Source organism: Anser brachyrhynchus (assembly GCF_964034855.1).
Source record: "Anser brachyrhynchus genome assembly, chromosome: 2".
Lineage (NCBI taxonomy): Eukaryota > Metazoa > Chordata > Aves > Anseriformes > Anatidae > Anser > Anser brachyrhynchus.
Genome location: NC_137695.1, coordinates 115,665,989 through 115,680,289, shown reverse-complemented (window position 1 = coordinate 115,680,289; position 14,301 = coordinate 115,665,989). Strand labels below are relative to the sequence as shown.

Here is a 14,301-nt window from a genome sequence, read left to right as displayed (position 1 = left end):
AGGCCTGTCAAGTGCACAGAAACTGGCTAGTGATTTCCAAACCTTCAGTTCCAAAACTGAAATCGTAATCTATTATAGTCTGCTCAGCATTGCTTTCCAAGCACCACAGGGCTTTTTCTGTGATCTTGACAAGTCCCTGACGGCATGTTAAAACCTAACCCTCCTATTACAATTACTCATTCTTAATTATCACTGCTCAGCACTGTTGCCTGCCTTCCATGCCATTTCCTTATGCAGGTTACAAACGCAAAATCACAGAATTATAGAATATCCTGATTCGGAAGAGACCTGCAAGGATTATCAAGTCCAACTCCTGGCTCCACACAGGACCACCCAAAAATCAGACCATGTGTCTGAGAGCATTATCCAAACACTTTTTGAACTCTGTCAGGCTCAGTGCCGTGACCACTGCCCTGGGGAGCCTGTCCCAGTGCCCGACCACCCTCTGGGTGCAGAACCTTTCCCTAACACCCAGCCTGACCCTCCCCTGTCACAGTTTATAGCCATTCCTGCCGAAAGCAGCAGAACTTTGTATACCACCATGGGCAAACGCCTGATTTTCACTTCACGCGTTCAACTGAGCAACGAGAGGTCAGCTAGCGAAACCCCAAAACCAAACCTTAACCAATCTGGTTTTATTTATTTATTTATTTATTTATTTATTTATTTATTTATTTTGCGTGAGGGACGGGTCCTTTTAATTTATTTATGCATTTATTTTGCGTGAGGGGCGTGTTTGTTTGTTTATTTATTAAGGTGGGGGGAGGCGCCAGTCAGGCCGCCAGCATCGCCCGGCCGCGGCCGACGGTTGGCGGTGACGGTTGGTGCCGGCTCCCCGCGCCCCGCCCCCCCGGAGCGAACCAACAACCACGGACTGCGGGGGGGGTGGTGGTGGAGCGGACACCCGCGCATGCGCAGCACTCCCCGCTTCCTCCCTTCCTTACCCCGCCCCGGCGCCGCCCCTCCGGGCCAATCACATGAGCGGGCGCGGGGGCCGCCGGGAGCGGGCGCTACCCGAGGGGCTCGGCGGAGGCGCGACATGGCGGCGGCGCGGGGCGCCCGCTGCTGAGCGCCCGGCGGGCCGCGGCGGGGCGACAGCGACAACGACAGCGACAGCGAGGAGCGGGAGGGGGAGGACGAGGACGAGGAGGAGCGGGGCACCGGGGAGGAAGGTGGCGGGGCTCGGTCTCTCCGTCGTCGTCGTCGGCGGCGATGGCCCAGTGCGTGCAGTCGGTGCAGGAGTTCCTCCAGGACTCGTTCGTGCCCTTGGTGGCCGCGCTGTGCAGCGAGGAGGCGGAGCGCCTGGCCCGCAGGAACAACCTGGGCTTCGCCGAGCTGCTCAAGCCCTTCTGCCGCCTCACCTCCGAAGGTCGGTACCGCCGTGGGGGGGGGCGGGGAAGGCGGGGCCGCTCCCTCCAGGCCGGGGGGAGGCGAGGACCCCGGCCCCTGCCCCTTTTTCTTCCCCTTCCCTTTCCCTTTCCCCGGGGTCGGCGCCGAGGCACGGGTTTGCCCCGGCTGCCTGCGGTTGTTCCCTTCTGCTCCGTGGCGTTTGAGAAGTTGGGCTTCTCCCCGAAGCACCACGAAGCAGAAGGTCGAAGAGAAGGGTGTCTGTAAAGCCAGCTCTCCCAGGCTGGTTTCTTTTAAGCTGCCCTGTTTGCCTGGTGCTTGTATCTGGAGCTCCTGCTGTAGTTTCTCTTGGGGTAGGGCTCTTAGTAAGCTATCTAGATATTGAAAGTCTTACAGCTGAAATGACAGCTAACATCACAGAAGTCTGCCTTCTTTCACCCGCCCTTCTCTTGGATGTACATCTCTTTTTTTGGCAGTGTTTCTGTGAGCAAGACCTGCCCCAACAAGGGGGAGGACTGAACTGATTACATAGCATAGATAAAAAATAACCGTGGAAAACAGTAAAACTGGGAATTGACCACTGGAAAAATGATCGGGCTCTTTTACTGTAATCCCTAAAATGTTCCAGGTGATAACTTTAAGCTGAGCTTTTCAATTCACTGCGTATCAGAACAGACCTGCAGAACTGCTTATTAGCATAGCGATGCAGTGGCATTTGGCAGATTTGGTTTCTGGCAGACACTTGGCTCAAGAGAGACTTCAGTCTTGTGTTGAGAAAGCAGTGTAAGAAACTGAAACGTGTACTGTCACTTGAGCTAAATATTCTGCATTGTGAAGTGAGTGGCGACAACTTGAAAGCTAGTGTGTGTGAAAATCTACCTTAATTTGTGGCAAGCCTTGAAAACGTATAAAAATGCGTTTAGCAGTAACTTCTCTATAACTATTTTTCCGTGTCTAGTAACTCGCAAATCATGTGAGACTGCAGAACAGATAAAAATAATAAATGCAGAAGTTTCAATCCTTGGAGTTCTGAAGCTGCTGAAATTACTTAAACATCATTTTAGGTTCTTTGGCAAGAGGCAGTGCATCTAGAAAACTAACCAGGCAGGCTATTCAAAATGAAGCACCAATTCTGATGAAGAATACTGAGTGTTTTTGTTCCTTAATAGTAACATTTTGTGTTCTGACTATTGTAACAATTAAGGAGCTGTCAAACCTGAATCTTTCTCCCTGTTTCTTGTGTAAATGCAGAACTCTTTGCCATAGTGTATCAATGTTTATAAATCAAGCTAGTCCTTCATCCCGTTCTGAAAGTTTTACTCTATAAAGGAGTTGGTTATAGCTAAAATTTAGACTGCGTCCATCAGTACACCCAAGGACTTTGATTTTGTTACCTGTGAGACTGATACTGACTGGATTTTGGTATTCTTCTGAAAACTTGAGTAGAAAAGCTCTGCCACTTAATGATCTCATCATGACTTTTGATGTTTCAGTGATTGGTCTTCTGTAAGTTCTGTAGTGTAACTGTATAAATAAGCATGCTTGTGAACTGCATCCAAATCCCCACGATACAGATTTCATTTCCTAGTTTCACACCTGTGGCTGTCATGAGGAATTCCTGAGAAGGGGCATCCTTGCTGGTCTTTCCAGGTTGCCTAACTGACATGCCCTTTTCAAAGCCTGACCCAGGCTTGGAGAACTGAGAAGCTGAAGCTTGGCACGGTGGGTTTGTGGCTACCCTGCTCGGTGTGTTCTGATTCAGCACACTGTGAGCGTGACTGCAGTTCTTCACTCCAAGCGTGACTTCCTCTGCTAGATTCATGGAAAATGCATTGCTGCACGCCGTGAGTAGCTTCTTGCAATGAAAGCCAGTGTGCGTGAGGGGAAGCAAAGTGGTACTAGGCATTTTCTTGAGGCAGATCACAGGTTAAGTGCAATGAAGTTATTGTAAAGGTGTGTAGTAGTGAACAGTTTCCCTGGAATACCAGGAGCTGTATGACAGGGAAACCTGCTTGTGGCAGTCTGCACAAACAGTGTTGCATTGACAGTCGCAGCATAGTGGCACTGCTAACTATCCCATGCACCAGACTCTGGAAACTGTGTATTTGTTGTGCAATAATAGGTTTGGCCAGACTTGGCATTAAATTTTTTTCTGTGGTCGCTTTTATGCCCAATTAAGAGGGAGAGAGGCGTTATTAATGATCTGATCGTTGTACAGCAGAATGTCTACGTACACCTTTCTCCAAAACCGTGTGTCTTACTGTTCATGATTCTTTAGTCTTAACACCAGTTTTCTTAATGGAGAAGAAAACTGGAGATGAGATGACATCTGACTTCAGACAGAACCCCACAAACATGATGTAGGTGCAAGGGGCCTCTGCACTAGGTACTAATCAGTGCTAATCTACTGATCGACTTCTGCCTCTGAATGACTTGCTAATGTTGGTGTAGCCAAAAATACCTTTGCAGTCTAACAAGTTGTGATGTGAGGAAGTCCTGACCCCATGTTCAGAGTTCTCCAGTGTAGTTTTTAGAATTTTGACTTTGATAATTAAGTCACTTCCTGTTATTGAAGGAGGAATGAAGACAACTTTACTGTCCCAGTTTAGTTTTGAATTTAGAGGAAAACAAAAACAAAGCCCCCAAACTTTTTTCTTTATGAAAAGAAAAGCGACGGTCCTTTTTAAGTACTAAGTTTTGTTACTAACAGTCGCTGGCTAATTTAACCTACCTATACAATATATATTTGTTTTCTTTAACGTAGCATCCTATTGGATTGAGATACCTTAAATACTACCTGAACTAGTGCTGTCTTGTTGGGAGAATGTGTGTATACTTCAACTGGCAAGTGTCAATTTTAGGTAGCTTTTATTACGCTTCATGTATCTGAGTTTAGTTTGATGTTAGGAATTCTCTGTTCATAAGTTTTAGTTAGAGTTTGAATATGCTCAGCTTCTTACTGGGAAGATGTTCTGGTACACATTACTTCTGCTTTGGGAAAAATACTTTCTGAAATAATACTATGGAATTTTGAAGAAAATAAATAATGGTATAAGACTATTTTTTTTTACTAGGGATTAAGGCCGAAGTTTTGTGGTTCCAAATATGTCCTTTGTGTCAGTCCTTAGGATTGCATGTATGCCAAAAATGTCATCTACATCCTGGATGGAAATGTGCATGTTTTTATTATGATGGCTATTATATTTTAGGAGAGACAACGAGGATGAGTTTTGTTGTAGCTGCACTGGGAAAACAAATCATTGTCTTAGTTGTTTCTCCCTGCTACTTCCTCTTGCATTTGATCTTTTCAGTAATCATGTGGCTGTAGGGTTAGTAATTTAAGGGTTGAAAATTCATCCCATCTGATGAGATGGGGGGAGGAACCCTACAGTTCTACAACTGGAGCTCTGTCTTTACGAGTCATATGAAGCTCAAATTATTGCTTCTGGTAAAATTATCTGTAAGATACAAAAGAGATTGTAGCCCAATAACTTTTAGGAAAAGAATCAAAGAGCTAGACCTTTAATTTTTATACTTATCTGTGTAAAAAACACCACCCTTCTATTTATTTACTTATGATGAATAACTTCTTGCTTTTCAGGAGACTGAGAAGTCTGCTGAACCTCCTCCTACCCTGTCCCCCTGTCAAGTCCCTCCCTTCTTTCCCCACCCAAGCTCTTAGGCTGTGGTCTTGGGACTGTTTTTCTCAGTGTTTTCTTTCTGATGGCTTTCTTGGAGGAGTTGGTAGAGAGGGGAATCATTTTGGGGGATAAATATCACAAGTCAGACAGTATAAACCACTGTGTGCTAATAACATAAGGTTGGTATCACTATTTTAAAGGCTCATCTTAATATTGCATCTGCTGCTTTTTTTTTTTTGAGTATTGTATGTATTGGTGTCTACTTTCTCTAAATAAGCAACCTTTGTGCCAACTTAAACACTTGTCAGCTATTTGTAGTTCTGTCATAAACATGATGTCCATATGGTATAAACCGCATTGTCAGGATTTTGTTTTTGAGGCTGCCTGCAGTAACCCAGGTATACTTCTGCATAATTCTGAAATCAATATTTTGTGGTCATAAGACTTTTTTTTTTCTGTTCCTAAGGATTTAAAAGTAAATCAGACATGCAGGTGTTACTAACATTGACTTTTTTGGTTAATCAGCTAAAAATAGTTTATCACATGAGAAATGTAACTTTCAGTAATGTTCTGTTAAATCAGTTGTGTGGTGTCTTTTGGAGAACAGCTGCATTCTAAAACCGTTCCTTCAAGTTAAGGTGATCACACTTTTAATATTACAAAAGAAAGGGTATGTTCATTAGGATGAACTAATGCTATGCTGTCCCTGGCGAGTTTCCTAAATGCTATTATTGCGTGTTAGATTTTTCTGTCAGACTCTTAGGAATGTGAGAGGTAATGTGCTTTCCATGTGGAGCTCCTATAGGCTTTCAGTGGAAGTTGAGTATATTTCTCAAGGAAGAGGGTGTGCAGCAGTGTAGGCTACAGATCTTGTGGGTAGTTCCTATTTGGAGTAGATGTCTTTCTAAACTAAGATCCTGCTTATATTTTCATCGGTCTACCTAGGTGAGCTTAATGTTGAACTTGAAATAATTTCTCCTTTATCCCTGACTCTTCCCCCTTCTCACTTTTTTGATACTCAAATATTATGGACTGAATTATAAAATTGATGGAGAGGTTTAATGAAGTAAGTAAGCTATAACGAAGGAAGTCTGGAGAAATAATAGTTATGGTGACTATTTCACCAAAGCCTCTTTTTTTTGTTTTTTAGTTCACATGAGAGATCCCAATAATCAGCTTCATATAATTAAAAATCTGAAGATTGCTGTCAACAACATTATTACTCACCCACCTCAGCCCAGTGCCATTCGGAAGCTTTTGAATGAAGTGGTGTCCGTCAGTCAGCCTGCTGAAGGACTGGTAGCTAACGTGATCACAGCTGGAGATTATGATCTCAACATCAGTGGTATGTATTATATTGTATTTTTCTGTAATTTAAGCTGGAATTTACTGTAAGGTTCCTAACCTCGATATCAAGTTTGTGGCATATATTAAGGTTGCTCTGAGGGTTGATCGATTTTGAGTCATTGTTGTACTGAAGCTTAAATTAGCAAATATTCTTCTAGCATTTTATAAAAAACAAAACTAATTGAATGCAATTAATAGCTCATAAGTTAAATTTGTTTCCCAGTGTTGTGGTTCTTGTGAAATTCTGTTAAAGCATCATAATATTTTAAAATTGAAAATATTCTTTCTTTGGTTTTATGATTACCTTACCAGACTAGAGGTTTTCCTTTTGTCAAAATTGAGACGCTAACCTGTTACCCTTGGCTGGATAAATATGAACACTGTTGGTACTAATGTATGGGTTTACTTTAAAGTTAGTCCTCCTGTCTTCTTCTGTTCGTCTCTTATTGCTTAATGCATAGAGTTCATAAAGTCACTATATAAACACTTGAAAGATAAGAAGATTTTGAGGAACAGCGTGCAAGTCTCTGCCTAATTTTTTTTGCTGTGAAACTCAGTGCTTCATATTTCACTGTCACAACGACTAGAACCTTCTAACAATGACTTCTTTCCAATCTCTAGGGGAAAGACATTGTGAATAATGCTAATTGAGAACTGATCTTGAGAGCTGAGAAGATTAAACTCCTCCCAATTAAGACCCTAATCTATTAAAGCCTTTGAGTACATACTTAATTCAAACCATGTATGCATTGCCCTATTTAAACATGAGTAATTTATTTTACGTAGTTTGGCGTGCAGTAGGGAATTTGGGTCTGTTACAGGAAAAGAAAGGGTTTCCATATACTTTATATGAAAAATTCATGAGGATTAGTAGCTGATGTTGTCATAATGTTTTTTTTTAATGTTGATGTTGAAAAATGTGTAATTCTACATCTTCGATTTCTAGCTTGCAAGCCGCATCCTCAACTTGATGCGAAATATTAATAGTAAAGGAAAAGACTTGACCCTGGAAATTCTGATTTTTGAGTTTCTTCTGCAGACTGTAGCCTCTTTCAGTTTCTGTGCCCATTCTCATCTAAGAAACTGGTTTATTTGCTTGCCGTTTTAATATGAAAACTTTTTTTCGGTTGGAAAGTCTGTTTGAATTCTAGGGATTAAAGCCATTCTACTTTCTTGAGGTCATCTAATGAAGAGAATGTTCTAAACTGAGGCTGTTAGAAATATTACAGAAGTGGCGGGAGGGAGAGAATTGGTAGTAGTGACTTTATCAAGCCAGGCAAGCTGTGGATGTCTTGGTGTAGTGTTCAAGTCCAGGTTGGATGGGGCTTTGGGCAACCCGGTTTAGTGGGAGGTGTTCCTGCCCATGGCAGGGGGATTGGAACTAGGGGATCTTTAAGGTCCCTTCTGACCCAAACTATTCTGTGTTTTTATGGTTATTTTGTAGTTTTGGAAGCAAATAGCTCTCCTTTTGTTTTCCTTATTTGCTTCTGAAGCCTCAGATGCGATAATTCTCATGCATTATTGTATTCTGTCTCAATGGTTAGGTTCTTATTTCTGTTCAAACTGGCTGTATGCTTGGTTGAGAGAGGAGGGAGTGTAATCTATTTAATATTGTGCACAAGGACAGAAGCATGTAATGATTTCGTAGTTCTGTGGTACACCTTCTTAAGGCTTTAGCACGAAACACTAGCACAGCGTCCTTGATGATGAAATTTGAATCCCATTGCGCTGTGGGAGGATGTATGGAAGTCTCTATCTTGTCAGGTGGAGTCTTCTTCTTAGAAAAACTTTAAATATATCCTAAAAGTTTTTTCTACATTGTTAAAGGATTTTATTAAAAAATGATGGAAGCATTCATTCCTGGCCATAAAATGCACGTGTGTGTGTATGTTTTTGCTTGGAAATGTGAAACACACTGATCTCTTTAAATTTGCTGCTTTTTTTTGGTAAATTATTATTCTAGGGTAGCAATATTGAAACATATTTCCTTGATCTTTAATGATGCAATATATTCAGAAGGAATATATAAAGAGATGGCTTAAGAAAACCATGTTATGGGTATTAGCTGCACTGGGGTCATGATACTGCAGTTTTTCAGAAAAGTTTTGGGACTGCTGTAGTGAACTGTTCTAACTGGTTACAGTTGTTCTTTGTTGCACTTGTTAATAGTTGCATTCATAATTCCATAATCTTGTACTGATGGACCTGGTTGATACTGGAAGGGCGCTTGCCTTCAGCCCTGCGTGCCTCTCCAATGTACTAGCGTGTGTTGGGGGGGGGCGGAAATGATCCTACTAAAGGACTTGTATTTTTCTTCCAAATAGCGTTCAGCTGGATCACTTCTGTGACTGTTTAGGGCATGATGCTAACTCTGGTGTACAGCAATAGAGGAATATGACAGATATAAGGGATAATGTTGGGGCAATCGCTTTCAGCAGTGAACCTCTTCAGTTCAGCTGTAGTTCATTACTACAGGCTGAGAAAACTCACGAATTAGTGGCTTACTCCAAGTAGAAAAATAGGAATATATCTATATATAATTCTAATCTCTACAGCTTCATAGACTTCTGTTATTCAGGCCTAGAATTTGGGTGGAACCAGAAATATATACTGGATCCTATTAAAGTGCCTTGTGAAATGTGGAGGAACCTGAAATGTTCATGACTGAGGTTGTCTGGAGTCATATGCCTTTAGTCCCTGATGGGCATGCATGGTATAGATTTTCTACTTCATGCTACCAGAGCGTAAAAGCCAATAGTGTGTTTGCACCTGACCCTTGTTAGTGTAATAATACCGTGTTTTTTCTATCAGATCGCTCAGTTAAGGCTAGTGTTCCTTGGTACAGTAATTGGAAAGAGACACTGATGGAACTGAACACATCCACGTTTTATTCAGGTATTTTTTTTTTTTGTGGTTGGTGCCAAATTGCCCTTTATTCCTTTTTCCATATGCTCCATCCACCTTTCCTTACCATCTGCTACAACTGTTTAGCACCTTTCTTGGTGTAGATGTGTGTTCCTCCATTTTTTCCCCTAAAATAATAAAAAAAAAAATGGTGGTGGTTGTTTAATTTTTCTTTTGGTCGCATTTCTACTGCTGTTAACATAAATTGTTTGGTCTTTTCCATAGAGTCCAGTAAGTGCCTAGCTGGGGCAGGGGAATGATCTGATGCTGTGAAAGCACTGTCTTGTTTGATCCTATGGGAATGCCTGCTATCACTGTTCTGTATTCCAAATGGAAATATTTTCCTGCTTCTCTGTAGAATTTCCTTCTCACAGGATAGTGGCACTCCTTAAATTGAAACTGAAGAGTTAACTGTACTAGAGCACATGTGCTTCTGCTATGTTGATACTTTTTCTGGTGTATGACTTAAAAACAAAACACTTTGTAGCATGTCTTTAAGATCTGTTTCTACTGAAATGCGTTGGCTATTGACCTCTCAATTTGTAGACCACAACATAGAGATTCACTGTAAAGTAGCCAAATTTTGATGTTCTTTAGTTTTAAACATCAGCAAAGCTTATGCCTTCAGTTAATAGTAGCTATCCTTTAGTACTGTCCGTTCAGGTGCTTCTAAATATTTTCCTTTCTGAAGGTGCTAGCATACTTATTTGTGGAATTCATCTTGCTTAGTGAGCTAAGTAAAAATATGAAACCTAATGAAGTGGACTCTTTATTCTTAAGCTGTTATGTATAAACAGAAAGTACCAATTTCTGAACATGGTAGCAAGTTACTTAAACTTCAGTTCTTCTCGTTTAGTATCCTATAAGCACATATTGGAAAAATGTGGAGCATACAGGTCTGTGTTCCTAAATGACAGTGTTGCTATGCACTGCTGAAATTTGTGTTATATATGAAACTTATATATGTTACATTTGAAATTTTTCTCATGCACTGTTTTTCTTTTGAATGCTGTGCATGTTTATTTAAATATCAAGTGTGAATTACTAAGAGTATTCACTCAAACGTTTTAGGACTGTAAAGTTTGTTGTGGCTGTGTTGAGGAAATTCAGTTGCCTGTATAGCCACTTCCAAGGTTCTTACTAGACTGAGTGAGAGGGTGAAAAATAGATGTAATGCATTCCTGTTTGTGGATCTGTCAGACTTAAACATATTTGCTTGGGTTCAACAGATATAGAAAACTGAATAGAGCTTGAAACTAAAATGTGCTTAGTGTTTTTACGCTAATAGTTTAACATTGTAGAATTTGAATCTGATTTACTACGAGGCTTTGTGTGTGAAAAATATGTATTAATCACTTTCTCATGGTTTGTTTTTAATAACAATCTGTTTTCCTTTATTTAAATAGCTGGAATATATATACGTTAGTCTTAGTAAAGCCAAATGATTTTTCACACCATAAATGAGTGTTCAAAGAGCAGTTGGTTAGAAAGACTGTAGTCAACAGCTAGCAATTTGCCTCCTATTGATCTTTATAAAAAGTTAGATGTACTGACTACTAGACTGAGTTCAGATGTGTAGTGTATCTGACCCTTGTGTGGATGAAGCTGATATAAGATGGCCAGACAATGTAAGATTAAACAAAATGCATTAACTTAATGCACTACAAGAGAATTCCAATGTGCAAATTAAACTCAGTTTGTTGAAGTTGGCTAAGAAATCAAGTGTTTGGGAGGTGGCAGGGGGAGGAGAACAAAGCTTTAGAACTACTGATGTGAATTAAATCAAGGAATGTACTTGGGGCTGTATGTGGAAAACAAATACCTTCAGAACGTAATGCATTTTCTGTACCAGTTACTGTTTTCTAGTTGCAGGTGAGTTTACTCAGGGTTCTTACTGCTCAGTGTGAAGCCTGGTTATTAAAAATGGACTAACTTTTCTCTGGTCTTTTTTTCAACTTAGGTGAAGGAGTTGCAGAATTGAGATGGCATAAAACAGGCTTGAAAGGAGAACGATTGTTTCATGGCTAGATTGTTGTTGTGGAAAGAGACAAGATTAAGTTCACACGTTCTTTGTATATCCCAGGCATGCTTGGCTTTCTTTGACTTGACGCTCTTAAATTTAAGTCCCTGTCGTAAAAGACCATTTGAACATGACAGGTTAACATTATAAGGCATTGATGGCACAACTTAGATCTGAGCTTTCAGCTTTTTGGATCTCTGCTTGACCAGCTAACAAGGAACTCTTGCTGTTTTTATTTATTTTAGCAGAGAGGAGGAAGGGGACTACTGTCAAGCCAAATTACAACGCCTTGCGAAAAAGCTGGCAGGATAGGGTTTTGGTAATCCTTAGTTCCTTTGCATAGTCAAAAATTATTTTTTTCTTCTCAGTCAATTGTTATATTCCCAGCCAAGGCAAATACAATGATCATTAGAAGAACTTGATTTTTTTTTTTCTTTCCCAAGCCTCTGTGGTTTTAGAGGGGTGGTAAGGTTCTTTAACAAGGACTGAATGTGTGAGCCTGAAATGCTGAAGAAGTTAGTGCTTAAGATGCAATTCAGTTTCACAGGATTTAATTCAAAGTGTTTCTCCTACTTGTGTATATTTTTGATGTTTTCATTTTACACTGTTTTCTTCTTCCTTTCCCTCCCATGCAAACCTTGTCAGAGTTTGCAAGTTTTACTTTTAGGTGTAGTATTTTGTATTTCCTTTTTATAAATGACTAAACGCTAATTTGGCTAAATAATTAAATTTGGTCTTATTTTGTGTTTCAGCTACTACCCCTTGGTTTGAGTCTTACAGAGAGTGCTTTCTTCAGTCCATGCCTGCATCAGATCATGAGTTCTTAAACCACTATGTTGCATGTATCCTTTGAGCATTACAGACATCTTTTGGTGGAGACTGTTACAGATGGCTGCAGAAATGTAATGCAGGAGACTTTGAAACTTTGGAACAACTTCTTGCCACAGTGCTTTGAAATGTACCCTTTTCAATATGTCCGACTATACAGACTAATTTTGTAAGGGGTCCAGGTTTTCTCTGTAGTAAAAGCCACACTTTGAACTCTGAGCTAATACGTGTAACACTTTAAGATGAGTGAGCTTCTGCTATAACTCTTTAGGTCCTCAAGCACAACAGAGACTTGTGTGCATGGGATGCACCTGCAGCCTTTTATAGCTTTTCTAGCAGATGGATGGGGGAGGCTAGGAAGGGTGTGTTGAAAAAACAGTGGACTTTTAGCTGTATTGGACAAAAAGTAGTCTGGAAAAATGCCTAAACGCTTTCAGTGTTTTTGTTGCTGTGACTTAATCCTGACTTGTTTGCCTGCAGGAAAAATAAAAATATACGTTGTTTCATGGTGTAGCTGGTGTTAAGCTGAACAATAAAGATAATGCTGAAGGTTTCATAATACGTTGTTTCTAACTCTTAACTAATTAACAATTTCAGCATGGTATACCTCTGTACAAGTTTTGACAGAATCTTGTACAGAATTAATTTGGCAAAATATTGAATCTGGCCTTTGCAGTAATGTAAAGTACAGTTTGCTTTCTGGCCTCTCTGATTTAATGCCTTTAATTTGGTGAATACGTGTGGCAGAGCAAGTTGTTCCTTATTAATGATAATGGAGTTGCATCGAAGTAAAAGTTAGAACACGTCCGTTTTTTACTTAGTAGGTGTTGCTGTGTTTATGAATACTGGCTGTTATTGTTGCTCAGGTGATGCCCAAAAAAGAAAGTCCCAACTCTTTGAACATTGCAAAGTGAACATTGAAGTGAACTTCAGTTATATTTCTACAGAAAAGTTTCACATGGGACCTGGATTTGAAATATGATGAACTGTTAGCTGTTATATGTCAGGTTAAACTTGGATTTAGTTTCAGAACTAGAGCTAGTTCCTGTTTCATTTTAGTTACAGATGTTAACAGTTAGTTGACTTTTAAATAGTGTTTTTTATTGAGACTTAGGCGAAGTTCTAGTTGCACTTGCTTTTATGGCAGTGTATTTTATAGGTTTAGAACAGAATGAATGCAGTGTTTATATGCTGCCTATTTTATCATGAGTGGCTGTTCCTGGGCTCTTTTGGTAAATGTCCTTAACGTGAATTTAGGTATGCTTGTAGTTTCTTCTAGTGAACCGGAGCCTGTGGAGCAATTTCTGAAGCTGTCTCAAGAGCAACATAGAATTCAGCACAGTAGTGAATATATGTATCCAAAATGGTTTATACCAAACACGCTCAAATACTACGTGTTACTGCACGATGTAAGCACGGGAGAAGAGCAAAGGTGGGTCTTCTGCTTTCAGTGAATTTACAGATAAACGTTTTGACTGGAATGCTTGCATCTATAAATTGCTGTTGAGATTAGGCATACAACAGAATCTATTAACCAGTATGCAATTATCAAGGCAGACTTCATTAAATAGTATTTTTAGGTCTAATTATTGTGTTCACATAAAACAAAAAGAATATAAAAAGAATCAGTCCCAGGTTCTTGAAGTAGAAGCTTTCTTTGCTAGCTTACTGAGTAAATTCTCAGAGATAGTTGGTTTAACTCTTGAAAAAAAAATTAACTGGTGTTTTATGCTTCTTAAACCTTACATATAATAGTCTAGAATAAATTGTTGGGGTAGACACTTAGAATTGGTTTAATATCAAAATGAATAGATGTTGCTGTATTTTTTTTCAGAGCTGACACCATTTATGAAGAGATGAAGCAGAGGTATGGAACTCAGGGTTGCTATTTGCTGAAAATAAATTCACGGGTGTCTAACAGAGGAACGGATGAACAGATACCAGATCCTTGGAGTCAGTACCTTCAGAAAAACACTATCCAAAACCAGGTATTGTGGCGTTTAAAAAAAATAAATAAAACAACCACCTAAGGTGCATATTAATGCTCATTTTAGTTGCGTTAAAATTTTCCTAGTTTTATGTATATGGTTTTACAGAATAAGCTAATAGGTAGAAGAGACTAAGGCAGTTATGTAAGATTTAGCTTTTTTTTTTAACCTGACTCATTTGTGAGGACATTAGGTGAGTCCTTTTTCAGAGAGCTGTCATCTATGC

General features: G+C 39.9%; 1 protein-coding gene across 5 annotated transcripts in view; it reads left to right on the top strand.

Annotated features, from left to right (window-relative positions):
• Positions 1–966: 966 nt before the first annotated feature.
• Positions 967–14,301, top strand: part of TRAPPC8 (trafficking protein particle complex subunit 8) — a 50,222-nt gene continuing 36,887 nt past the window's right edge. For 3 of the 5 annotated variants that reach the window (XM_080581141.1, XM_080581140.1, XM_080581144.1), the window contains exons 1-6: positions 967–1,369; positions 6,139–6,333; positions 9,147–9,230; positions 12,012–12,101; positions 13,345–13,519; positions 13,922–14,075. In XM_080581141.1, the coding sequence (XP_080437267.1) occupies positions 1,213–1,369; positions 6,139–6,333; positions 9,147–9,230; positions 12,012–12,101; positions 13,345–13,519; positions 13,922–14,075 (855 nt within the window). In that variant the 5' untranslated portion in view covers positions 967–1,212. The remainder of the gene's footprint in view (positions 1,370–6,138; positions 6,334–9,146; positions 9,231–12,011; positions 12,102–13,344; positions 13,520–13,921; positions 14,076–14,301) is intronic. The other 2 variants (XM_080581143.1, XM_080581142.1) reach the window with 1 other exon arrangement.